At 51.8% G+C, this 26,808-nt stretch overlaps 1 protein-coding gene across 2 annotated transcripts; it reads left to right on the plus strand.

The window, feature by feature from the left end:
- Nucleotides 1-26,238, plus strand: Trim62 (tripartite motif containing 62). 2 transcript variants are annotated; one of them, XM_020181841.2, is made up of 6 exons: nucleotides 1-75; nucleotides 516-1,047; nucleotides 13,309-13,404; nucleotides 17,100-17,356; nucleotides 18,095-18,210; nucleotides 23,935-26,238. In XM_020181841.2, the coding sequence occupies exons 2-6, from the start codon at nucleotides 640-642 to the stop codon at nucleotides 24,483-24,485; spliced, it is 1,428 nt and encodes a 475-aa protein (XP_020037430.1). In that variant the 5' UTR covers nucleotides 1-75; nucleotides 516-639; the 3' UTR covers nucleotides 24,486-26,238. The 2 variants fall into 2 exon arrangements, with proteins under 2 accessions (XP_020037430.1, XP_073936755.1); XM_074080654.1 differs by having other exon boundaries at nucleotides 4-1,047.
- Nucleotides 26,239-26,808: the final 570 nt, after the last annotated feature.

Raw genomic sequence — 26,808 nt, forward strand, 5'->3', positions numbered from 1 at the left:
CCGGCAGCTTGGCTCGGCTGGTTCCGGGTTGAGAGGCTGCGCTGGACCGAAGCTGTGGCCACTGAGCAGGCGGGGGTAAGGGACCGCGCTGGGCTGGGACCTGTGGCCGGCATCGCTCAGCTGAGCGGACCGGTGCCACTCCTCGCCTCTGCCCGGCCCAGCCGCGGTGCGACTCGATCTTACTGCCCTCTCCCCCAGAATTCCCCATCCCCAGCTTATCCCCCTCCCCCAGCTGCCCCTGTCCAGAGATTTCAGCCCCTCTGTGGCCTCCGCCCCCCTCCTGGATCTCCTTCTCCCAGCCCTCGTCCCTTCGGACTGTCCCGTCCTCTAAAACCTTCTCATCAGAAGCCCCTCCCCTCAGACACCCTCGATCTCTTCCCTCCAGCACCCATCGCTCTGGGGTACCCACTACCTCGAAACCTCCCTCCCGGGCGCGCATCCCGGGTAGTCTGTACCCCATATCCGGTCCTCCTGTCGCCTCCCTCCCGAACGGCACCCCCTTCCCTCCCCGGTAGCTGCTGCCTGTGTCTCTGCGGGCCTGGGCCCCGCGCAGCTCCCTGGGTGCTGTCCCCGGCCGCGCCACGCTCTCTCCGTCGTCCCCCTGCCACTCGGGCCCCCCTCCCCACCGCCCCCGGCGCCATGGCGTGCAGCCTCAAGGACGAGCTGCTCTGTTCCATCTGTCTGAGCATCTACCAGGACCCGGTGAGCCTGGGCTGTGAGCACTACTTCTGCCGCCGCTGCATCACCGAGCACTGGGTGCGGCAGGAGGCGCAGGGCGCCCGCGACTGCCCCGAGTGCCGGCGCACGTTTGCTGAGCCCGCGCTCGCGCCCAGCCTCAAGCTGGCCAACATCGTGGAGCGCTACAGCGCCTTCCCGCTGGACGCCATCCTCAATGCACGCCGGGCCGCGCGATCGTGCCAGGCGCACGACAAGGTCAAGCTCTTCTGCCTCACCGACCGCGCGCTGTTGTGCTTTTTCTGCGATGAGCCCGCGCTGCACGAGCAGCACCAGGTCACCGGCATCGACGATGCCTTCGAGGAGTTGCAGGTGTGTGGTAGGACTCGCCGGACGGGGGCGGGTCCGGACGGGGGTGGGGTCGGGCTGGGCCGTGGGCAGGACCCAGTCAGAATTGTCACGGGGCGGGGCTGCCAGCAGGGTCAGGGCCAGATGAGACTAAATGCGGGATGAGGCGGGACCTCGGCAAGGGGCGGGACCTGAGGCGGGGCCTGAGGCCGTCTGTGCCAAGCCGTGTCTGACACAGATCTGGCATGGGATTGTGTCCCTGGTTGGGGAAAGGTCGAGGGTGCGGTGGGACTGCGGGAACAAATTAGATTAGAGTTACTGGCTGAGGCAAATTTGGAGACATCAGAGCTGGATAAGGGCAGGACCACAGTCAGGGCTAGACTGGGGGCGTGGCCACGAAGCGGTGTCTGCATATATTTACAGCTGAGCTATAGCAGGTTTGCAGGCATAGTGGGGCAGACCCTGGATCAGGTGTGCATCATGACCTAGGGGGAGGACGAGGCTGGATTGTGCGGGTTAAGTCCAAGATAGGGGTAGGAGTTGAGATCAGCAAACTACTGAAAGGGCAGGTTCGGATGCCAAAGGTTAGGCCAAGGTCTGTGAGGGGTTAAGGGATCAAATCTAGATATTGCAAGAACCATTTTGAAGTGAAGTCAGAGGATAGACCAATTCAGAGTGAAGCCAGGGCTTGAAGATTCCAGATTTGGAGAATAAAGTCAAGAGGTGATTTGGGAATGTTGGGTGTGGGGGAAGGTGTATCTCTAGGAGTCTCCAGAGCTTTTTTTTTTTTTTTCAGTACTTGGGTTTGAACTTGGGGGCCTTGAACTTGCTAGGCAGGCATTCTACTATTTGAGCCACGCCCCCAGCCCTCTCCATGGGCTTTTGATGGCCTCTTTGTCTCTCTCACCCACATCCGGATCTTTGAGGACTCAGTGAAAGTCTGTGGAGCACAGTCAGCCTAAACCTTCCTATCTTCACAGACCAACTGCTACTCAACTCAAGGCCCTGTTAAAATGTCTTCCCTACTAAGCCTTCCTCAGGTTTCACTGCCAAAAGCAATAGCACCAGAACCGTACTTTCCTGAATGTTCTTTATCAATAAGTATGGTGTGTTCCAAGATCAGCTATATTTGGGCAGTATAACATTTTCCATTCCCCCCAATTGGAGGATTCTTGGTGTTCATTTGAAACTAAACGCTTAGGGAAATCTTTCAGCAAAGTAATCTGTTTTCCTCTGTTCTTGATTCTCAAGCTTATTTGAACCTGGAATCCTTTTCTTAAGCTAAACCATTTCAACCCAGCAGCCCCATATTCCTAGCCTTTGGATATTGTTCTAGTACACAGTTCCCAAAGGTCAGGCACAGTCTCTTATTTCTCATATTAATGGCCCCAAAGCCTGACACAAGGCTAAGCCCATATTACATACCAGTAAGAGCTGAATGAATGAATGAATGAATGACCAGTCCTGGCCTAAGCTGCCTCACACTATGGAATGTTTGAAAGTGGAAGGTTTTTGACTAAAATACTTTATTAATATGCAGCAGGCTAGCTTGGGAGGCTGTAAACTCTTCAGACTTGAAGATACTTAATTAGGAGCTAAATAATTACTTTCCCCTGCGCTGTAAGTGGTCTCAGCTTCCTCCTTCATCCCCCTCCATACATAAGTTTCTTCAAGTTAGCCTGCATCTAGCAGATGCCCATGGAAATGATCACTGTTCCCAGGAGAAAGGGCCATATTCACAATCACTGCACCCCAGGAGAAAGGCCCCATATTCACCATCATTGCTCCCCAGTTCCTTTCATCCCCAGACACCACTAACCCCCTTCCAGTCTGACTGCCTGATGATGGAGTCCCCATCAGAGGGTGAACAAAGACTGGGGGTTCTGAGAGCTTGTATAGGGCCAGTCTCCCTACCAGAGCCCCCGGTACAAGGTGCTGGTATCCCCATCTCCCCATCTGTGAAGTCACTTAGGAGCCTTTGGCAGGACTGGGCACAGGTGTGAGAGTTTGAAGTCACCTGCCTAACCTTTTCATTCTACAGATGTGAAAACAGGTCTGGGGAGATGCTGTGACTTACCCAAGGCCACACTGCCAGACAGGAAGAGACCAGGTCTAGAGAGCCCAGGCTAGTCTGGGCTGGATACGTCTCCTGCTGCTTACCCCTTTCCCTTCCTATCTGACTTCAGATAGGCTGTCCCTATCTGAACCCTTGGTTCTCCTATGTGCAGACCAGGAAATCCAAATTAATGTCTTGGAATGTAATGGGGGAATGCAGGAGAAATTTAGTATATATTTTCTCCAAATATTATTTTTGGTGGGACTGGGGTTTGAACTCAGGGTTTTGTGGTTGCAAAGCAGGCACTCTACCACTTGAGCCATACCTCCAATCCTCTCTAAATATTATTTAAACACTTTCATTCTAGGGTGAGAAGAGAAACAAGACTGTCACTCACTCTCTAGTGCATTGTCCTATGGGTCAGACACCCTGGGGTCCCAGACCTGCCTTATACACTACTGTCTGTGTAACTCAGCAAGTAGTGTTGTGTAAACCTTGATGCTTATGTCTGTGAAATAGAGTCAGAATGATCCCTTCCTACCTGGACTTTCCTGAGGCCATCCTGAAATGAACCTGCTATTCAAGGTGCCTGGCACTAGTAGGGGCTGGGTCAATTCATGTTCCCATCCTTTCTCCTCCTGACTCTGACAGCTTATGTGCCCCACTGGGTGAATGCCCAGCTCCACCTGTCTCACTTGAAAAGGAGGCCTGAGTTGTATCCCCTTTGGGCTTGGCCAGGTGGTGGCAGAGAAATCTGCCTCCCCCCTGGGGCCACCCTCCTCCACCCACCTCTTCCTCCTTGAGGGCTGGGGAGCAGGGTTCATTAGCTATTAATTAATGCACTGGGACTGAGGCTGCACCCACCCTCACTCCCCACCTCCCCTAGCAGCTAGCAGCTGCTGGAGTCTGGGCTGGGGCCTCTGTGCTGGAAAATGACAGTCTCAGAGCTGGCAGGGTCTTGGAGATCATCTGGTGCAACGTTCACTGACAGATGGAGAAACAGTAGGGGGGAGGAGGGGACATGCCCAGGGCCTTGAAGCTAGAGGAGGCAGGCTCTCAGCTGGAGTCTCTGGACACCCTACCTAGCAGTTAGCATGGAGCTTCTACATTTATTCTAAAGCCTAGAGGCAGCAGAGTGGAAAAATTAAATGTTTTGGCTTTGTACTCAGACAGTTCCATCCTGGCTGAGTGACCTTAGGAAAGTGGCTTGCCATATCTGTGCCTCAGGTCCTTTATTGACAGCATTAACTCCCTAATGGGGTTAGGATTAAATAAAGTGATGTTTACAAGAACTTAGTACTGAGCTGCTGCATAAAAACTCAGTGAGTGACAGCTATAGCAAGTTGCATCATACTCAGCACTAATGATATTTGGGGGCCAGGAAATTCCTTGTTGTATGGGGCTCCCGGTGCATTGCAGGACGTTTAGTAGCATCCCTGGGCTCTACTCAATAGGTGCTGGTAGCAACACACTCTCCCACAAGTTATAACCAGCAAAACATGTCTCCAAATATTGACAACTGTCTCCTGGGTCAAAATCACCCCTGGTCAAGAACCTACCCTAGGGAAATCTCACTCAGCTTTCCAGATTCAACTCGAATTTTAATCCGCAGCTGTTTTCTTCCCTGACCTGCCATGCAGACCTGCTCTGTACTTCAGATTTCAGGGGTCAGATCCTGCATACTGCATGTCCTTGGTCAAGTCACTTCACTTCTCTAAGCCTCAAAGTGTCATCTATAACATGGGGATAATATGACCTACTGTGCCTGGCACAGCAGGTACCCAGTGATTTTAAAATATCATCATTTATTCTATTGATAAAATTTACATGGGAAGTGAAGTAATACAATGTAAAAGTCAAAACCCCCCCCGAATTGCACCCATGGCTACAATTACCATATGGTTGTGTAGAAGTGTGTGTTGGTATCTTCTTTTTTTTTTTTTTTCCTACCACTGCTGAGCACCTGGACTACAGAGCAAAGGGTGAAACCCATCTCCAAAGGCTTTGGGGCTTCTCAGCCAATCCTCATGAGCTTTCTTATATGGCTTCATCTTCATAGCACCTGTAGGATGGGTACTGTTGTCATTTGTTCCTTGTACAGGCAAGGAGACAGGCTCAGAGGAGCTAAGTGACTTATTTGGTCACACTGCTGGTAAAGGACAGGGCCAGGACTTGAGAACAATCTACTGGACTGAATGCAGCCTCTGTACTGCCTCAGGGGTTGGGGGATCATCCCCCACCACCCTGCCTGTCTTTGCATTGAGAACACTCAGCACAGGACCAGACTAGGGACATAGTCTGTTGGTGCCAGCTGATGCCCCAAGGGCAGGTGACTGGGATGTCATCCTGTTCAGGCATGGCATCCGGTTCTCTGGCCATCTCAGGTTCCTGACCCCTGGAGAGAGGATCCAATTCATCTCAGCCACCCCCTCCAGGCCTCATGTGACTACTGGAGCTTTTCCCAAGGCCTCCTTCATGCCAACAAAGGCAGAGAGAGGGGATGGGCCTTGGATGGGAGCCCTGATGAGCTGGCATAGTGATCCAGAGAGGCCAAGGCCACTCCATGAGGAAAGATCAGGGATGGGAGCAGAGGGGTTTAGATCTTGGCTCTGGTCTCTTCCTGTGGGGTAGAAGGTGTGGCCTTCTCTGCCGCCTTTTTCTCAATCTAAGAGAGAGAGATGCTGCCTATTCCAAGAAATGACGGGTGCCAAGGTACTTACTGTGTACCATGCTCAGGGAGGCAGCTGGGTTGTCTGCATTCTAGGGAAACAGCTTCTCCTGTCACTTTTCCCAGGAGAGGACAAGGTCTCTGTGCACATAGCAGCATCAGTGGGGGCGAGGCTGGAAGGGGTCAAACCCAGGGCTGGCTGCCGGCATGTGCGCTTCCCTCTTTGCAGCTGTCTGGACAGCCAGGAAAGCCCAGTTCTGCCAGGCCACAGTATTGAAACTCAATGAAGTTGGTGACCCCAAGATGTTTATTTTCTAGAAATAAAAGAATCTAGTGACAAAAGGTGACAATAACAGAATAACAACTCTAAAAAGTAAAGTGCTTTGGGCACTATGTGTCAGGTGCTGTGTGAGGGGCATTTAATCCTTGTGACAGTCCCTTTTCCTTTGAGAGGGATGAGGATCAGCACCATTTCCCAGATGATGACCCTGAGGTTGGGAGACTCAGAACTCACCAAAATCTCACTGTGAGTAGGAGGAAGAGCTGGGATCCACTGGTTCTGTCTGACTTGGAAGCCCCTCCTCACCAGCATTCTAATCACCTCAGGGAGCATCTGAAAGGGCAGGGGCCCCAAAAGCCATCTGGCCAACTCTCTCCCCACATTACAGATGGGGAAACTGGCTCACTGCAGGGGAACCAGAGCTCTGTCCCCGCTCAGTCCAGGGTTGCTTTCTCTGCATTGTCAGCTGTCTCCTGACCTTGAGCTCTGTGGGACACGACACAGAGGGTGGACGTGGAGGATTTGGAGGAGGGATCTGTGTGGATTCAGTGATGCACTTAATCGTGTCTCCCAACATGGCTGCTGAGGCCAGCCCAGTGTTGGGCCTAGGACAAGGGCCACGTAAGACCGACCCAGAGTGGTTCTGAGAGCCAGACCCATACGCTGGTAGACTGCTGCAACTAAGGCTTATCTGGCTGAGCCGAGCCTTGAACGATGTGCCGAGTGTTTTGTGGTGAGAGCAGAGAGGGTATGGGCCATAGGAGTGAACACATCCACAGACTCGGTGGCTAGGGTATGCACTGAGAAGGGACAGGGCTCTCATTTAATCCTTGGAGCAACCCCCTGCTGTGTCTCAGGTAACACCGCCACCATGTACCCCGGAAGCTGGAACTTAAACTCAGGTTATGAGCGTGACAGGGATGAGGGAGGAGGTGTGAGCACACCTTTAGTTGGAGTGGAAGAGTGGGTGGGGGAGGGGCACAAGAATGGGAAAGAAGCTCAACCAGCTCAGGAAAGACCTTGAACGCATGTATGTGTAAACACACACTAGCATACGCGCACACACACTTGCACATGCATACATACACACAACTTGATCCTGAAGATACTGGGGAGCCAGGGACAGGTTTGAACAGGCAAGTATGGCCTGTTGGATTCTCCCTAGGGCAGAATATGTAGACTGTGGGAGGCCCTGGAGCAGGAGGTAGCCTTTGTTGCCAGGGTCTCTGCAGCTCCAAAGGACCCAAAAGTGTTGAGGCTTAAAGATATCAGAGCCAGAGAACTCATGTCTGTCAGCAGGAGCAGGTGCATCTGCGTCTTTGAGCACAGAGGTGGGAGGGGTGTCCACTTCACCATGTTAAGATTTCTGGCGTCCTTGGGTGGGAGAGGGGATGGGAGCAGTGCCCAGGCCTGGAGAATAGGGGAGGCCCCAAGGCCATGCCTCACGCTTTCATAGCTGGCATCTCAGGACTCTTGTCACAACCCTGTAAGGGCTCCTACCCTCATTTTACAGATAAGACTTCTGGAGCCGGGCCCCAGGAGGGCAAGAAGTGATTTGCTCAAGACCACACAGCTAGAATTCAAACCCAGGTTTTCTGACTCCAGAGTCAGAAAGGTCCCCAAAGCCAGAGCCAAGATGTCTTCCACAGCATCTTTGTCCCTTGGGCTGGGAAGAAGGCTGGTCTTGGCCTTGAAAGCATTTGAGCCCTGGCTCTCTGTCCTCCCCTTAGGGAGGAGCCCTGCTATTTGCCTTCCCCTGGTCACTTCCCAGTCCTGACCTCTCCAAACCAATGGGAGCCCCAGAGACTTGCAGCTGATAGATTCGTGTAACTGTGCTCACTTTGCCCTCTGAAATGTGTCCTTCCCCAGGTCCCTCACCCTGCCCTGCCCCAGCTCTGATGGGGCCCTGCCAAGTCCACATCTTCCCAGCTGACATTTAAGGCCTCCTCCACCCCTACCCCAGCCTCGCTAGCCCCAGCCAGCCTTTCTAGCTTGTGACTCCACCTACTTGTCACGTAAGTGGCTCTGGCCATTCCCAACCCCTCCACTTCCTGCACACACAGTGTACCCATGCTTGACCAATCCTTTCTGCCTGGAATGGCCTGGAGACTGAAGGAGTTCTTCCCATCTGCCTTCCCCACCCTTTCACCAGAAATAAAGTCCACCCTCCATGCTCCCCCAGCTCCGAGCCTCGATTGCATATAATTACGATGATAGTGACAATTTAGATTGAGCCCATCCTGGGCAGCATGTCAGGTCAGGAATTAAGTCATTTAATGCTTGTTGTGACCATGAGAAGCTGAAGCTGTTAAGTCTTACTCAGCTTGGGAAACTGAGGTAGAGGAAAGGTGTCACAGGCATGGCCAGGCAGTGACAGCTGCATCAGATTCTAGACAAATCCCCCATGTGAATCCTAGTCTTCCTTGTACCTGTTTGAGGTTCTGCCTCCTCAACTAACTGTAAACACTTCAGGGACATGGACTGTACCTCTAGTCCCAGGGTCACCAGCACAAAGCCTGATGCTCAGCAGGTGCTCAGAAATCATTGCTGTTTTGAGTTGAATGGGAGGCAGAGAGGCTGAGTGGTTTCAGACGTGGATTTTTGGAGTCACTCGGAGCCTCTGTCTTTTACTAGCTGTGTGGCCTCAAGCAAGCTGCCTAATCTCTCTGATCCTCAATTCCTCCCTCCATAAGATGGACCCTAACTGGACTGTTGTGAGAATTAGATGATGCGACGCCTGTGAAATTCAAATCCAAACTATGTCCACCTCCAACCCCTCTGGTCTTGAGCTTCTGGCATGGCTGTAGTCACAGTGTCCTTCCTCTGGGTTGGCTCTGTCACTTAGGAGTTTATCAACAGATCCTGTTTCCTGTCTGGCCTTGCTGCTGTGAGTAGACTTTCCGGTTTACTCTCCACTGGTGAGCAGTGTGGCCGTGGGCCAGTCACTCCCTTTCCTTGGACTTCTGTTTCCTGTCCTGGCAGTTGTGGGAGTTGGAACAGATGGTCCCTCTGGCCCTTCCTGCTCTTGGCATAGGAGGAGGCAGGAAGGGGCCGCCTGGACACAGTATGGGACAAGGACATGAAATGACTAAGGAGCCTCATCACATACCTCAGCACCTGGTATATGCCAGGTTCTGTGCCCTGGGAGGGTGAACACTCCCTACTGTTGTCCCATTTTGCCCTCCCAACCCTCAAAGATATTATTATCCTCACTTGGCAAACAAGGGATCAGGACACAGATTAGGTGACAACCCAAGAGCACACAGCTAGTGGGTGGCAGAGCCAGCCTCCTAACCCAAGTCTCTCTGGCCCCAGCATGAGAAGGAGACCTGTGGGGTAGGGTGACACAGCACTGACTGCTTCCTAAACCTAGCCTATCTGAGCAGGTCCCAGTGTTTGGTTTTCCTAAGGTGGCTGTTTTCTAGGCTCCAAACCTGGCCTACCTGGGGAGAGCTGCATACTGGGCTGCTGCCCCCATTCTCCTGTCTTACCCCATTTTTATGGCTGGCTCCTACCATCCTTGCAGAGGGGAGTGGACACCTGGCATTGCTTCATCCCTGGGCAGGTCCACCCTGCAAAACAGAAGGCTAGGCTGTGCCTGGTCCTGTTGTAGGTACCGAGAGTATAAAAATCTCCCAGATGGTCTCTGCCCTCTGGAGATTGACAGCTAATCTGGCAATTAAAGTAGTGTCGCAAGGACAGGCCTGTGCACACAGAGAAGTGTCTGACCACAGTGTGGGAGGAGGCAGATGAATTCTCAGTGGAGGCAACCTTTGGTCCACAAGTCCCACACGTAGGGGAAAAAAACTCTTGTGTGTGAGCATTGCAGACACAGCACATGCAGAGGCCCAGAGGTGAGCACTGTGAGATGCTTAGTGCTGTCTGATAGATCTTTCTGGAACATGGGAGAGTTCTGCATCTACATTGTCTGATACGGTAGCTATTAGTCCTAGGTGGCTATTAAGCACTTGAAATGAGGGCAGTGCAACTGGAGGAACTGAATTTTCAATTTTATTTCATTTTAATTAATTGCAACTTAAGTAACCACATGGGATTCTTGGCTACCATATTGGACAGCACAGATCCAAACCAAGAGATAAGACTGGCAAGGGTTGGGGAAGGGGGTGAAGGGTCTTGATTGCTGCTCTAAGGTCATTGTGCCCTTCTTCCCAGACACTGCAGAGGGGCATAGGGTAGGGGGAGAACCATTTTCACATCTGTCACTCCAGGTGCTGTGTGGGGTGCTTGGGACAGTGGGGAGAGTGCAAAGGCAGGGAGGAGCCTGAGGCTACAGCCCAGAAGAGAAGTAATAAAAACCGAATCAGGAACCATGGTAAAGAGAGGAGGGACCAGATGGCGGGGCAAACCTGTGACTGGGCTGGTTTGGGGTGGGAGGTGTCAAGATGACGCCTTTCTGGCTTGGTTGGTGTGGGTGGGATGCCTTTCACAGAGATGGAAGCATCTCTCCCTAGTGAGGGGCAGGTCTGGGGGCCCCTAACACTATACATCATTTGCTGTGATGTGTCTGTGTCCCCATCTCCCCAATTCATGCATGCCCTATGCCATCACGGGGCAGGACTTGTCCCTCATCCCTCTCCCCACCCCTGATGTGGCACCATGGGGGCCCGAGGAGCCCTCAGCACATTTGTGGAATGACTGAATGAGTGTTCTGTCACTCCTGGAGTTCAGAAGGAAGGGGCAAGCCAGCTCTCCTTATTCCTTGAGTCCAACATCAGGGAGGAATTTGTCCAAGTCCCTTGGGTGCCCTGAGCAAAGGAATATGGTCTCCAGGGCTGTTTCTGAGAAATACTCAAGAGCCGCCCATGTGGCTGGGCCTTCCGTGGACCCGGGGGACCACATAGGAGGAGAACGGTAACACTTGGCCCATCGCCTCCAGTAGCTCTCTTTTGGCCAAACTAAGTGCCAAGCTGGACAGGCCCAAGGCTGTCAGGGCAGGCCTGACGCGAGGTCATCGTGCATTCGGGTGTATGAGGGTCTTCTGCTCTGAAGACTCAGATGCATGGGGATCAACTGTTACCATTAGAGACCTAACCATAGCTGACTTCAATGGGGTGTCTGTCTCTCTCCCAGAAAACATGTCCCTGGGAGAGGGCTCCAGGCCATGGTGTGCTGCACCAGCCCCTGTGTCCGGTGAGCTCACACCAACAGTTAGAGGTCCACTTCGGCAGGAGCGTTTACACCGTGGAAATGGGCAGACACTATGGTGTCCCACAAAACACACTGCTCCCATCCTTCTCTCCTACCCTCTCTTCATGGCTAGCTCCTCCTTATCATTCAGCTGTCATCGCTCTTGTTACCTCCTCTCAGAAACCTTCACTGACCACGGGATCTAAAATTTCCCCCACCCCATACTATTTTATTTTTTATATAACACAGACAACACTGATAATTGTCTTGCTCTGTGATCACTTTTCCTATATACGGTCTGTCTTCTCCACTAGACAGGAAAATCCTTGTGGGCAGGGACTGTATCTGTCTTCAGTGGAAAATAATAGCTGCTCAATACATATTTGTTGAATGAATAAGTGATAGTCAGCAAAGATAATTTTATTTTCTGCATTCCTCCCTCCACATGTCATCATGACCATTTGCCTATGTTGTTACCTAGTCTGTAAAATTAGTCGAGCCAGATGTTTGCTGAGGATCCTACCTACTCTGAGGAGGTAAATGAGTGGGAGAGTGGGTTGATCTCTGGGATCACTCAGCTGAAGCTGACTGAGGACCCCAGGCCCTGCTCAGAGGCTGTTTCCATGGAAATTCATTCACACAGCAAACTTCTAGCCCTAGTTCTGGGCAAGGCCACTGCTGGGTACAGGGCATAGGGAGAGAGCAGTAAGGCCAGCTCTGGAGGACTTGTGGGCTAACTGGGGAAGGAAGAGGGACAGACAGGAGGTCAACTGGATATGGTACAAAGGCTAGGGGTTCAGTAAGTGCAGGCAGCTGGATGCTGTGCAGGAGAACACCCACCTCCACAACCCACTCATTTACTTGAGAAATAGTTACGGAGGCCCTGCTTCATGCTAGCACCATTCTGGGCCCTGGGATACAGCAGAGAACAAGCCAGACAAGATTCCTGCCCTCGTGAAATCACATCCCAGTGAAGGGCAGCAATAAACATGCAGGCAGGTAAATGAGTACTCACTTCGGACAGGGGATAATGCTACCAGGACTGTGAAGTTAGGTGTGGGACAGGTGTAAGGAGATGCCCACGTCCACGGGGTGGTCAGACAAGACTCAGAGTTGGTGAGAAAATGACACAAGAGTCACCATGAGAAAAGCTGACAGTGGAGGGCACCAGCCCGAAGAAGCAGCAAGTGTAAAGTCCTGCAATTAGAATAAACTCGGATGCCAGAGCAGCAGAAGAAGCCCACTTGGCAAAGTGAGAGTGAGAGTGAGGAGGATGGAGACAGAGGGTGAAGGGCGGGAGGCACAGGATCGGAGCAGGTGCCAAACAACTCCAGTATCGACATGAACCATATTTAATGCAATATTTCTTCACCAAAATTAGTGCAAAAAGTCCATCACAAATAAGGTATCAGCGATGTAGGCAAGGCCTACCTGAGACAAATGGAAAATCAGTGTAGTGATCCTGTTTTTACTTCACGTGGTGATGTCTCGACTATTGTGGGTTTGTTGTCGTTAGTCATCGTGGGTATCACCATTGTAGAAAATGTGTCCCCTGACTTAGGTCATGGGCCTCAAGATCAGATAGATGCCTGGGTTCCCATTCTGGCCTTAGGGTTACATGTGTAGTTGCACATTTCTTCTGTGTACCTTTTTCTCCATCCAAAAATCGGAATAATCGTAGTGCTGACTTTAAGGCTAGCGAAAGCCTCCAGTGAATTATTACAAATTAAGGACAGAGACCAGTGCCTAGCCCAGGCGAGCGCTCAGAGAATGTGGGGGCGAGTCTGTAGCTGTGAACTGTGTTCCCCATTAGAGGTCTAAGCGAGAAGCCAATGGTTAAGTGGGGATATGACAGGGTAGCATGCATGGAGAGGTAATTTGGACTCAGGGAGACCAAAACTCCTAGGATACGCAGAGAGGAGGCTGTTACCAAAAATCCAGATGAAAGATAGAGATGATTCTATAGCTGTCTAGGAAACAGACTGTACAGGACTTGATGGTTACAGGAGTGTAATGGGAGAGGGGTGTTGGGGTGAAGGGCTGGGTCAGAATGATGCCCTTCATGGAGAGCAAGGCTGGACTCTGCAGGCCAAGTGAGGACTGCTCCCCTGTGCTAACGTGCATGTGTTTTAGAGGGAGCTGAAGGAGCAGCTTCAGGCCCTTCAGGACAGCGAGCGGGAGCACACGGAGGCTCTGCAGCTGCTCAAGCGACAGCTGGCGGAGACCAAGGTGAGCCTGGCACTGGGGTGGGACTTTGGGGGCAGGGTCATCTGGGAAGGAGAAGGGCGGGCCTCGGGTCCCCAGAGGGGATCTGACTTGAGGAGCCAAACCTGGCATGAGAGAAGCAGGGCAGGGGGCTGAGGGTGGGGTTTCTGTGACAGTCAATGGCCCCCAGGTGAGGGGTCAAGGATTTGGGTTGATGCCTGGGGGGAGGATGGGACCATTTCTCCTTTCCTATTTTAGATGGAAATTGGGATGGGACCAGGAACCTTCCCAAAATCTCCAGTGCCTTGATGGGCTTGGAGAGTGTCTCCAGTCTCTTTTTGCTCCCCTTATTAAACATGTCCTTTGCCCAGCAAGCCAACCCTGGGCATGTCCCCTCTAAGCCAGCCCTGGTGTCATCTCCCCTTTTCTGCTCAGGCCATAAAGTAAGGCAAAATCCTTCTGTCTAGCTGCAGTGATGGGGGGCGGGTCTTTGAGTAAATTGTATAGTTTAGTTTTCTGGGCCCCCAGCCTTGTTATCTGTACAGTGGAAACTCTGCTGGGCTCAACCCAGAACTCCGGGGCTGGAAGGAGCCCTGCAGAATCCCTGTGAAAAGAGGAATGAGATCTAGGGGGGCTCAGGCTGCCCCCTCCCATTAGAGGAGAGCCGCAGCAGCTGGAGCAAAGCCGGGAAACTTCAGACCTCCAGCGGTCACCCTGAGCCCTTGATATGCCTTTAGAAGCTTAGATCTGTACCCCAGCGTGACCACCAACATGCTGTGAAGTCTCAGGGAGGTCATGACACATATTTCTTCAGAGAACATTCCAGAGTGCCTCTGGGCAGGACGCTCAGTTGGCAACAGATGAGAAACAGGCACAGGGCTGTGGCCTCAATACTTCTCACAGCCTCAGTTTCCCCCACATTTCTGGTGACTCTGCACTTCTCCAGTGATAAGGAACAAATAGAAGCCTCTCTCTGGAGAAGCGTGGATCTGAGGGTCTGTTCCCGCTCCCCCCCCACCCCAGCAGCATTCCCTTCTCTTCTTCCCTCACATTTATTTTTCTCCACTGACCTCCTCCTGCCCTGCTTTCCTGTCCATCTGTCTGCCTCTGGGGGGTCCTGTGAGGGCTGCCTCCCTCTCCAGTTCCCCCAGCCCTGCTTCCTGTCTGGACTAGGATATTTATACAAGAAATGCCAATGGCAGCTTTGAGGCCATATTTCACCTGGTGCCTGCCTGGCTTTCCTGCAGTGCCTGCCCTCCAGTGGCCCTGCCTGGGGTCCTGTCTAGTCTCCCTCCTCTGGCCCTGTGTTTTCCTTGGTCGACCCTGAGGGTGTCATGTTCTTGACAGGGTGTTTTTCTGAAAGGGCCTCAGCTGCCCCAGGCCTAGTGTGTTGCAGGCTGAGCTGGGCTGGGGGCTGTTTTCCCAGCCAAGGTACCAAAAGGAGGGTTGGGGGCAGGGTGTCTCTGCCCTGGAAAGCACTGAGAATTGAGTTTCCCCTTCATTGTCACCTCCACTACTTTGGGACTCCCAAACCTTGCACTGTGTCTGATCCACAATAAGTAATTGTAGAGCGAATGAGTAAAAAGAAAAATAAAACACCTTTGTGAGTAGGAACTGTTGTTATCCAAATTTTATTAGTGAGGAAACTGATGGATCAACCTGAGGCCCCACGGTAGTAAGTGACAAGTTGGGGACTTCCACGTAGTGTGTATTCCAGCCTCACAATAGGATGTCTCCTGGATTGTCCTCAGCAAGATGTATGGCCTTGTGGCTAGCAAACTGGGGAGGTTGGGAGGGCCCATCAGAGACACAATGGGGGCTCCTGGCTGTCACTCTGACATGCCACTTCTGAGCTGCTGCCTTCCATCCTCTTTTTCTACTCATAACCCTTGTCCTGGGACACTGGAAGCCCCAGCCTGGAAAAAAGGTGCAGCTCACACCCAGCTTTGTGGCATAATCTTGATCATGACCCTCCTTCCCTCCCTCCTTCACCCTTCAAGTTGTTCCTGACTGCCAGCCTTGTGCCAGGCCCCTGAGATGGGCCCTGGGGGACAGAGCTGGGGATTTGTCCTTCCTACCCAGGAAGGGCTCACCCGCTAGCCAGGGAGCATAGTGTATTAGAAGTGTTTTTGCAAATGCTCTGGAGACATCTAACTCTCTGAAAAAGGTAAAGAAGGCATCTTGGGGAAGGGAACTTTCAAGCTGGGTCTGGAATGAGGAGTGGCCCCTGAGGTGGGAGGCAAACTAGGACTTTCCATCTGCAGAAAGTGACCAGTGGGTGAACACTGCTGCAGGGTGGACTAGGAGGAGCCAGACCAAGTGGATATGGGACCTGGGAACTGTGAAGTACAGCTCCAGAGGGGCTGGGGAGGCAGACCCCATCCTCCCTGTCAGCAGCAGCCTCAGCCCTCCCTGGGTGAGGGGCTCCAGGAGGCAGCTGTAGCCTGGCTGTCCATCCCCAGCCTCTCCTCCACCCCCTCTTTGTCTGCCTGGCGTGCTGGGTGGGCATGCGCAGGGAGATTGGCCCACTGCCAGCAACTCTTCCTGCAGGCCAGCAGCCACTACGGGAAGGAACAAGCCCTAATTGAGCCTTTGTGGAGCCTCCCACAGAGCCTTGGGCACTGAACACAGTGGGGTGTCTGACTCCATGAACTGCCAGCCCAAAGCCCACAAAGTGAAATTGCAGAGGCAATCCCCACATGCTGCGTGTCCTGTGTCGCCTGACTTTCAGTTTTCCTCTGGCTGTTCCCTCTGCCTGTCCATCCATCAGCAACTGGTGACCTGCCTATCCTCAGGACCCCTGCTCAGAAGCATCTCTTCATGAGGACTGACTCCCAGGATGCAAATAAAACCTGTTCCTTCTCTATATCCAGGTTCTTTCTCCATATCTGGGACCATGTCACAGATTTAATGGACACCCATTTTTATCTTCATCATCTCCCGCGATGTTATTTTTGCTACTCCTTTCTCAAATAGGAAAACTAAGGTTCATGAAGCTTAAGCCACAGTTAGAGATCCAGAGCTGAGACTCTTCCAGGCTGCCAGGCACCAAATCCTGTGTCCTTTCCTCATCCTTGTCCTCCTGGGCCTTTCCATGCCCACAGGGCAGAGGGAACCATACAGGTCCGTGCTGTCCTTCACTGACAATAGCCTTACAATCTTCTCAGCTAAGGATCTTAGGGGTAGCAGGACAGGCAAGTGACCACCAAGGTTTGCCAAGCATCTTTCAATTTATGAAGCTCTGTGACCTCTGTGATGTCCTTGTCATCTTCCCTTGAGCCTCATGGATGAGTCATTCTAAATGAAAGCTTCCATCCCAAGCTGAACCCATCTTCTCCCTGCTCCTTCTCCTTCTCCAGCTTCCCCGTTCCTCCTGCTCCCACCCCAGCCAGGAAGGAGGAAGGTGTGCTGGAAATCTGGGCATAATAATACCTTCCCCTTTACCTCCATGGCCTGGTGTCTCTCCTGGACCATTTCATTCATTTCCTAACTGGCCACTTGACTATGTGCTGTCCCCACTGTGCCGGTCCTTTTTCACAGCTACACTTATGCTCAAGTCGCCCCCACCTAGCATGTCTTTCCCACTCTCCCTCTCTGCAGAGCTGAGGCTCTCAGCTTCCTCCTCTCCCTGGGGACTGAACACAGTGGGGTTCATGCTGCATTCCATTAGCACCTGCACCCCCTGCCATAACTACCGGCAATTGTCCCCCCACACACAGTCTTCCACCAAAAGCCTGCGGACCACCATTGGTGAGGCCTTCGAGCGGCTGCACCGGCTGCTGCGTGAGAGGCAGAAGGCCATGTTGGAGGAGCTGGAGGCAGACACAGCCCGCACACTGACTGACATTGAACAGAAGGTCCAGCGCTACAGCCAGCAGCTGCGCAAGGTGCAGGAGGGTGCCCAGATCCTGCAGGAGCGGCTGGCTGAAACCGACCGGCACACCTTCCTGGCTGGGGTGGCCTCCCTGTCTGAGCGGTAAGTGCCACCTGCCAGTGGTCTTCCCCAGGAGGCCAGCTTCTCCCAGCCCATGCGAGGTGGTGGGGTTGATGGATAGGGTTGTCAGCAGAGAATCCACTCATTCACACCTTTAGCAATTATTTATGGCACAACTATGTGTGCCAGAGCTTGGGCTGAAGGCTTTATATGTTAGTCTATATATAATACATTGCGTCTATATTATATAGGGTAAGTGATTTAATTATAATCATGTAATGTTTACTTGTATTATTTATAATGGTGTTGATGTTACGTATTATTCTATAAAAGTTTTACATTATGACAACCTTCTCAGTGGTAGTTACCACTGACACCCCCCACTTCATATATGCAGAAGCTGAGGTTTAGAGAAGCTAGATCAATTGGCCAAGGCCCTTCAGCTAGGTGATGGGCCCAGGATTGAAGCCCAGGTTTCTAGGCACCTGCACCCCAAAGCTGCCTTTAATAATAACAGTTATTGGTTCATTGGGGAGCAACACTGATTGCTAACACAGCCTCAAAGGCTGATGCTAGTGTAGCACCCACTTTAAAGATGAGAAAGCAGAGTAATAGCTAGAGAGGCCAGAATTGGCACAAGCAGGCACGTGTATCCGAGTCCTGCAGACAAATCACTCGTGACTTCACCTTTTATCAGCTGCCCCAAGGCGGCCAAAGAGCCCCAGCATGAGGTCAGGAATCTTGTCCCCCATGTAGCCTTCTCCCCTGCTGTCCTTCTAGGCTTAAGGGGAAAATCCATGAGACCAACCTGACGTATGAAGACTTCCCGACCTCCAAGTACACGGGTCCCCTGCAGTACACCATCTGGAAATCCCTGTTCCAGGATATCCACCCAGGTGAGGCTCTGCCCACCATCCCTAAAGGAGCCCAGTAACATGCATGGATTAGCATGGGATGGGGAGGAGGGGGTGGGCAGGGCAGGAACATGCACAGATGCCTTGCTGAGCACCTGCTGTACCCCAGAGCCCATGCTGGGCACCCACACAACCACTCAGCTCAGTGGACTCCTGTTGAGCTACATGAGGCAAGTTCTGTTAGCATACCTGTACCCCAGGTGGTGGTATAGATGCTCTTCCACTTGTACCACTGAGGGCAACTGGGGAGGCTCAGGGGGGCTTCACTGACTTCCTAAGGTCACACAGGAGTCAGAGTTCTTCCACCTGGATTCATTCTCCACTCTATTAACAATAAAAGTCACTTGAGGTACTTGAAGGAGTCAAGGGAGACAAGCAAGAAACCAAACTCTGACAGTCCAGTGGGCAAGGGACTACATGTGCCATGGAAGCCCAACAGGAGACTGTGGGTGAGGCCATAGTCTAGGGGCCAGGGAAGTTCAGAACAGATGATGTTTGAACTGGGCGCTGCTTCTGAGTGAGGAGCGGGGGGTAGGCAGGGACATGGTTGACCCCAGGATGTTCACAGTCAAGCCCCTGGAGGGACAGAGAGGGCTGGGGACAATTGCTGAACATGTAAGTGCTGGACCACAGGCCTCATCTGATATGTCACTCCTGATGTCATAGATGTGAAAGGAAGCCCTTAGTTCTTGAAAGCCCAGTTCTATGCCCTCATTGACATGGGGGGCGGGGGGCAGCAGCGGGGCAGCAGCTGAGGGAAGGGCCCATTTTCTAGCAGACAGGGCAGGGCAGTGGTTCTGGGCCATCCCCCTGGGGTGTCTCTGTTGTGAGCTCTGAGGAGTCAGACTGGGTCTAATCCATCACCAGCAGCCAGCACAGTCATGGTGAATGAAGAAAAGAGACCTTGTCCTGGTTCTGGTACCAGAAGTTTCTAGCACAGAGCAGGTGCTTACTAAATGTTGAATGAAGGAGCTTGTTGCACAGTCTTGGATAAGCCCCTTCCTCCTTTGAGCCTCAGTTTCCTCCTCTGACTAACACAGATGCCAGGGCTCCTTTTCACCATCCTCACAGGTAGGCAAATAGATGGGAGACTTGCTGGCTGCCCCAGGCAGGTTTCGCAGCCTCAGCACCACTGACCCTTGAGTACGTTCTGTTATCACTGACCTGTGCACAGCAATATGCTTAGCAGCGTCCCTGGCCTCTATGCACTAGATGTAAGTGTCTCTGGACGTTCCCTTGGGAAGCAAAAATGCCCTACTTGAAACCACTGAGCAGAGAATGCTGCCTTCCAAAGGGCTGAGGGAGCACCAGTGTACACCCTGAACATCCGGCCCACAACAAAGGCCCCTGGGATGTCAGAGAACAGGGACCCAGTTGACTGGGCCCCTTCCTTTGTCTGTGGGGCCTGTGAAGTCACTCTGGCTTCTCTGCCAGCATAGGAGCCCTTTATGTCCAGATGGGAGGGGTGCCCCCAGGGACCTAGCTTGTGGCTTCTGGCAACTTCCTGCCTCCTCTCTCCCCTCCATAGCTCAGGCTTCCTACTAGGTTGCCTGCAAGACGCACTTAGCACCTGTTGCTAGCTTCCACTGACCACCACCCACCCCTTGCCCATCCCCCCCCAGCCATCCTTCTGCCAACCTGGTCTGATCACGCAGCTCCCAGGCCCAAATCTCTGCAGTGGTCAGACAGCCTGTTGTCCCAAGGACACCGGACACTGCTCCTCTCGACTCCCTGCTCATCTGGATCCAATCATTTTGGAGTCCAGCATGTTCTCTGCCTAGCCGTGTGACCCAAGACAAAGAGCCCCCCCCCATCTGAGCCTCAGTTTCCTCATCTCTACAACAGGGATAGCCACAGTTATTTCCCAGGGCAGGAATGAGAATTACATTAACTTCTTAATTTGGGGTAATAATCCTGCAACTTAGTAAGACTTGCTACTATTTGCAACCATTATCATGAATCATCAGATCCTTGCTCCCTCAGTCTTACTGAACAGGCTTTCTGGGGCCACATGAAGGTCAGAACATGACATGAAAAGACTCAGCTCATGTTCCAACTCCACTTTCAGCCCAAGAGGCAACTTGAGCAAGTCACTTAACTCAGAGAGCCTCCATTTTTTCTCCTAAGAAAATGGGTACAGTAATTTGTGCCTCCAGGACTGTCATGCTGTTCCTCTCAGTGTCAGGAATGTGAAGCTGTCTTGTGGTGCCTACCCTATGCAGCTGAGGGCCTGGGGAAACGGATTCTTTGAAAAGCCTGGTGGGAGAAAAGAGTTGACACATTTCCTGTCCTGTCAGGCCCCTGCAGGCCAGCCACTATCCTTGAGAACAAAGAAATCCAGCCACTGGCTGCCAAGCAATGGTGCTGGGCTATGCTTCTTGGGTGGTAATGGCCTAGGGGCAGGGAAGCATGTCCAGGGCCCCCAGTAGTGACCCTTCCTGAGTGCCTTTTGGCTTAGAGGCTTCAGGGAAGGACAACATACCTAAGAGGCCAGACAGGCCCCCTCACAACTCAGCCTCTGTGGTTATGAACTCAGAGTCCTACCACCTAGAAATGAGCTCTGACCTGTAAAATACGAAGCCTATGGGCCAATGACTCACACCTGTAATCCTAGCTACTCTGGAGGTGGAGATCAGAGGGTTGAAGTTAGAAGACATCCTGGGCAAAAAGTCACCAAGGCCCCATCTCAACCAATAAGCTGGGCCTGGTGGCTCATAACTGTTATGCCAGCTACCAGGGAAGCATAAATAGGAGAACTGAAGTCTAGACCAGCCTGGACATAACACAAAACCCTATTTGAAAAAGAAGAAAGGGAGGGTTAGGGGCTGGTGGCATTGCTCAAGCAGTAGAGCACTTGCCTAGCAAGGGCACTCCAAACTGCTATTGTTCTCAGCCCTTGCCCTCTGCTGCAGACACATTGTACTGTGTGTTGGGCTAACCCCATCTCTATCTGATTAGGAATTTCTCTCCCCATCTGTCCCCCACCATACACACACACACACACACACACACACGCATATGCACACATACACACACATACATACACACACGCATACAATACACATGCGCACACACATACATGCATACACACACCCATATGTATATACACACACATACAATATACACACACGCACACATACACACACCCATACATACACACACACATACAATACATGCACACATACATGCATACACACACTCATACATACACGCATACAATACACACACACGCACACATACACACACAGACATACACGCATACAATACACACACACATGCATACATACACACACACGCATACAATACACACACACATGCATACATACACACACACGCACGCATACACGCACACACACACTGCACAGGGCAGGAGCCTTCTGCTTCTAACCAGCTGCCCTGTGACCAGTCAGACTACAGGCAAGGTTCACCTGTAGACTCGGTGTCTTTCTTCTCACAGCTGTCTCTCTTTTATGTGCCCGGATAGAGAACTGTTTCCATTGGCCCCTCTCTTCACAGGGCTTGTTGTTCTCATTCAGCTCTCTGACTTCTAAGAGTAGAAATTAAATTTACTCCAACAGACCACAGAAGGGGCTTGATTTGGGTCAGTGGCCAGTTCGTTAGTGGACGTGTTAACAGAAGTGCAGCTCAGGCACTGGCTGTTGCTCCCTGTTGGGACCATCACCCCCACTGAGGCATTTTATTTCTCTGCATGTACGCAGCCCACAGGCGACTGAAGTAGGGAGTAAAACTCCAGCGAGTGTCATGATGTCCCTGCTCACATAGAGAAGGGAAGGGCCAGGGAGCTGGATGGAGATGTCCTTCAACCAATGAATTGTGGCATGAGCCCATCTCCCACTTCTCCCCTCTGTCTTGTTCTGGCCTGGAGTTGGCCATCTAGACTGAGGGGCACCAATCCCAGATTGTCTCTGATCCTTTAGCTAGTCATCAGAATAAGAAGAAAGTAAACAGAGGTCTTGACAAGGGTTCTTGAGACTTTGAGATTGACCTGCTTAGCCGGTATGGCCAGCCCAGAGGCAGGAGACCCAGCCTGTACCATCTGCCCAACACAAACAGGATCACTTAAATTAGTAAACATTTCCAGAGGCCTGCCCTGTGCCAGGCCCTGTGCTGGGCACTGTGCACACAGGGGAAAGTTAAGTTCAAGGGTACCTAGCCCTTGACCTCTTGGTGCAAGCATGGTAAGATTTGAGCACAGGAGATCATGTTCCATGCCAGGACAGGGGCACAGACATAACTAGGAACTTCAGAAGTGAAAGGGAACATGCCTGCTGGGCTGCCAGAAAGGCTTCCAGAGAGTGGGCCCTTTGAATTGACCTTTGGGGGTGATCACAGTAGCAGAGAGGAGGTGTGAAGGGACAGTGTGAGCAAGGAATTTGGGCCTGAGCAGAGTGGGGCAGTGAGTGAGAAGTGGACTGGTACAAAGGGCTGGAGCCAGGAGGCCAGTGGCTCTGTTAGTATTTGCTGACTTAAGATCAGTCATGTCTCCTCTCGGGGTCTCAGTCTTTCCATCTGTCAAATGAAAAGTTGGCTTAGAATTAGTGGTTTTCAACTTTTTCAGACACAATGTCTACTTGTTATAACAAGTAATTAGTAATGTCTCAAAGATCACCTAACTTTTTCACAATTTCAAGAATATCCTTATATATATAATGTATATATGTGTGTTTACATATATAATATGTGTGTATATATATTCTGACTATCATACGAAGGAAAAATAGAAGGAAATTGTTTATAATAAAACATTTGTCATTAGGTAGAACCACACTGGAAAACAGTGTTGTAGTCAGGCACTCATATTGTAGATAAAACACTATTCCAACTCACTTGCTGGCCCACGGAGGGAGGTTGGATCAGTCAGAGGAGTTGACCTTAGGGTTATATTTTCTAAAAAGGTGACCAATTCTTAGTGAAGTTCCAAACAAAAAAATTCAGCCTTCCCCCAGTTTAGTAGTTGCATTCCAAAATGCTCAGTGTATATTAAAACTGAAAAAATTATTTAAAGTTTATACATGCAATGGAGTTAGGTTATAGTTTCATGTCATTATAAAAAGATTTTTCATCTATATGAATGTCTGATGGAACACCTGGGGACATGTGGACATCACTGGTGGGAGTAGGCAGTGAGATAGTCCTTTCTTTGGCAGGACAAACCTGTGCATTTTCATTCAAGGTCTTGGGCTGGTGGAGTGGCTCAAGTGGTAGAGCTCCTGCCTAGCAAGAATGAAGCCCTGAGTTCAAACCCCAGTGCTGCCAAAAAAAAAAGAATCATTCAAGGTCTTTGGCATCCTTGGATCCTATGTGTGGAGGAGACAATCCAAACACCTTCAGGGATTTCAAAGCAACCCTCTAGGGGGCAGTAGCACCTGGCCAATCTTTATGCTCCCTCCCAACTCTGAAATTCTCCAGTTCTGAACCTCCTTCTGGTTAATTCTACAAATATTAGTGGAGTAGTCACTCTATGCCTTGCCCAGGCATCAGCCAATGACCAAGCGGCCAGACTAGTGCTGGCCTGTAGGTGAGTATAAAGCAGGCAGACCTTAGCCAACACCCTTCCATTTTACAGGGTAGGAAGAAAAGCTTAGAGAGGGTGGGTTGTATTCAGGGTCACACAGTGAGTCAGGGTCACACACTGAGTCAGCCTTCTCTCTACTGATCTCTCCCTCCTTCACCCCCCTCCCACAGTTCCAGCCGCCCTGACCCTGGACCCAGGCACTGCTCACCAGCGCCTGATCCTATCCGACGACTGCACCATTGTGGCCTATGGGAACCTGCACCCACAGCCTCTGCAGGACTCCCCAAAGCGCTTTGACGTGGAGGTGTCAGTGCTGGGCTCTGAGGCCTTCAGTAGTGGCGTCCACTACTGGGAGGTAGTGGTGGCGGAGAAGACCCAGTGGGTGATCGGGTTGGCACATGAGGCTGCCAGCCGTAAGGGAAGCATCCAGATCCAGCCAAGCCGTGGCTTCTACTGCATCGTCATGCATGACGGTAACCAGTACAGCGCCTGCACAGAGCCCTGGACGCGGCTCAACGTCCGGGACAAGCTTGATAAGGTGGGTGTCTTCCTGGACTACGACCAGGGCCTGCTCATCTTCTACAATGCCGACGACATGTCCTGGCTCTACACCTTCCGTGAGAAGTTCCCTGGTAAGCTCTGCTCCTACTTCAGCCCCGGCCAGAGCCACGCCAATGGCAAGAACGTCCAGCCACTGCGGATCAATACTGTTCGCATCTAGTCTTGGCCAAGGGGGGACCACAGCCTCCTGGGGCCACTACCACCAGCAAGCGCCCTGCCCAGCAAATGGGAGGTCTGGACTTGAGCCCACCTCAGCCACTCTGAGACCTCCAGCTGGTTGTTTACTGTCGTTCTGTTCGTGACATGGAGGTGGTACTCCATGATTCCTCAATGTCTTCCAGCAGTGATGTTCTGTAGGTCTGACCTTGATGGGGATGTGACATGGATTCTCCTCAGGGCAGCCCTGCCCAGCCCTCATTCCCATCCTCCTAAGGGCGGGGGACTACCTCCCTCTGTCTTCCTCCTGCCCGGCTGCCCTGGCCTCAGGATGTAGCCAATAGTTAGCAGCCCAAAGGACACAGAATCCTCTTATGCTCATGACCTAAGACCTGCCCCTAACCACACCAGTGATGGGCCAATCTACCCTTGACCTCAGCTCACAGTGGACACAGGCAGCAGCTGGTCCTTGGGTTGTCTGAGAACCACCTTCTCCTGCTGCCCCTGTACCCAGAGCTACATGGTTCTTCTTTTCCAGGGATTGGCCAGTCAGAAATGATGCTCTGGCCTGTGGAAGACACAAAGTAGTTGAGCTCACAAATTACAGCCACTGTGTCACCACCTTCCTGCCCACAGCCAAAAGGCAGGATGAGGGTTCCCTCTTCCCACAGGCTGATATAGAGCCCATTAGCTAAAGGCACAAGCAGGACACACATCACTGGATGAACAAGGTCCCAAGCAGCTCTGGATGAGGGTCCAGCCAGCCCTTGTCAGCCAGGCCTCTGTGACCTGCTAGGACAGCCTGAAAGGCTGGGACCCTTTTCAGATTTGGCATCTATCTCACTTAGGATCCTGCTGCAGAAACAAGAGCCATTTTAACTGGCTTAATTAGACAGGGATTTACTACCAGCTCCCTGGCTGCTTGCAAAATCATTGGAAAGGCTAGAGGAGCAGAGTCTTTGTTGAATTTCCAAGAACAACTCCAGCTGCCAGATTCATCATGTCTGTTGTGACCAGAAAGCTGCTCCCACCTGCAGGAATCCACTGCATCAGAAGCTGTTGACTGCAGAACTGTGATTCCTCTGCCACTGTCCCCACCAGCGAGTGGCTGTCCTGAGGCCTGCCTCTCTCCACTTAACTCAGGTCCCAAATCCACACCTCTAGAAGGGCTTCTGTTGGTGGAAGTTTGAGTCAAATCCCCACCCTTAGCTGCAAGGGAGTCTGGGGAATGTAGTTTTCCTCTTTCCAACCTCAGCCATACAAAAAGGCACACTTACAAGAAAGTTAGCATGGATTTTAAGCAAACCCATCTGCACTTTTTGTCATGGCATTCAACCATGAAGAACTCAGGAGAGAAGAGTCCACCTCGAGGCCTTGACCTTGAAGCAGCACAGGCTGGAGGTGTCCCACTGTGGCTGAATCTCTGCCCAGAGGCAACAACCTGAGGAGTGGGCCTCCAAGATGGAGCCAAAATGTCTCCTTAGCCTTGGCCTTTCTTTCTAATCCTGGGGCCTCGATTCTGTGCTTGGGGTCTCTGAGCACACCTATTCCAAAGGAGACAGAATAGCTGGACATGGGGGGCTCCAAATCACATTTGCCAGGCACTGGGGCCTCCCCTGAGCAAGAGGAATCCTCAGCCCTCATCCACCCCCAGAATCCAACTCCTAGAATCTGGGCCACCCCCAGCAGTATTTTTATTTAAAATGTTACCCATTTTGTGAGTTATTATCGATTTTTATTAAATTAAAGTTACAAGATGTCAGTGGTCCATTCCATTAATTCTGAGAAACATAAAGTCCCAACTGTTCCATCCCAAGGAGGCAGGGACACTAGTCCTGTCCGCAGGCAGCCCTCCTGGGGAAACCTCATGCTCCTCCTCCTACAGAGGAGGAAGAGTGAGGTCCAAAGAGAGGATACAACTGCCAAGGCTCCCAATGCCCACACTGGAATATGAGAACTGAGTTCCATACCAACTCACACCATAGCCCTGTCCAGAAACTTACCAGTCAGGGATGACTGCAACTTTGTCTGGAGGAGAAAAGGAGTATCCTTGGGAGCAGGCAGGGACAGTGGCGAGAGCCTGGCTTCTGGGACTACTCCACTACTGTGTGACTTTAGAAAAATGACTTAACCTCTCTGGGCCCCAGTTGCCCCTGTGAAAATGGGGATAACAGTACCAACATCATATGATTTATTGGCAAGCTATAAAATGCAGTGCACTTAGTGAGACCCTGCCTCTCCTCCAGCTGCCTTCTGGAGTCTGTGTCTGGAGCTTAGTAGGTTTTCTGAACCTCTGAGCTGGCTCTGACCCTGAGAAATTCATTTTC

The sequence above is a fragment of the Castor canadensis genome, chromosome 7, assembly GCF_047511655.1.
Source record: "Castor canadensis chromosome 7, mCasCan1.hap1v2, whole genome shotgun sequence".
NCBI classification, from domain to species: domain Eukaryota; kingdom Metazoa; phylum Chordata; class Mammalia; order Rodentia; family Castoridae; genus Castor; species Castor canadensis.

Bases quoted from the DNA above. Each gene is read 5' to 3' on its own strand.
- Trim62 (XM_020181841.2), top strand. From the start codon at position 640: ATGGCGTGCAGCCTCAAGGACGAGCTGCTCTGTTCCATCTGTCTGAGC. The intron at 1,048-13,308 runs GTGTGTGGTAGG...CATGTGTTTTAG, and splicing joins ATGCCTTCGAGGAGTTGCAG to AGGGAGCTGAAGGAGCAGCT. The intron at 18,211-23,934 runs GTGAGGCTCTGC...CCCCTCCCACAG, and splicing joins GTTCCAGGATATCCACCCAG to TTCCAGCCGCCCTGACCCTG.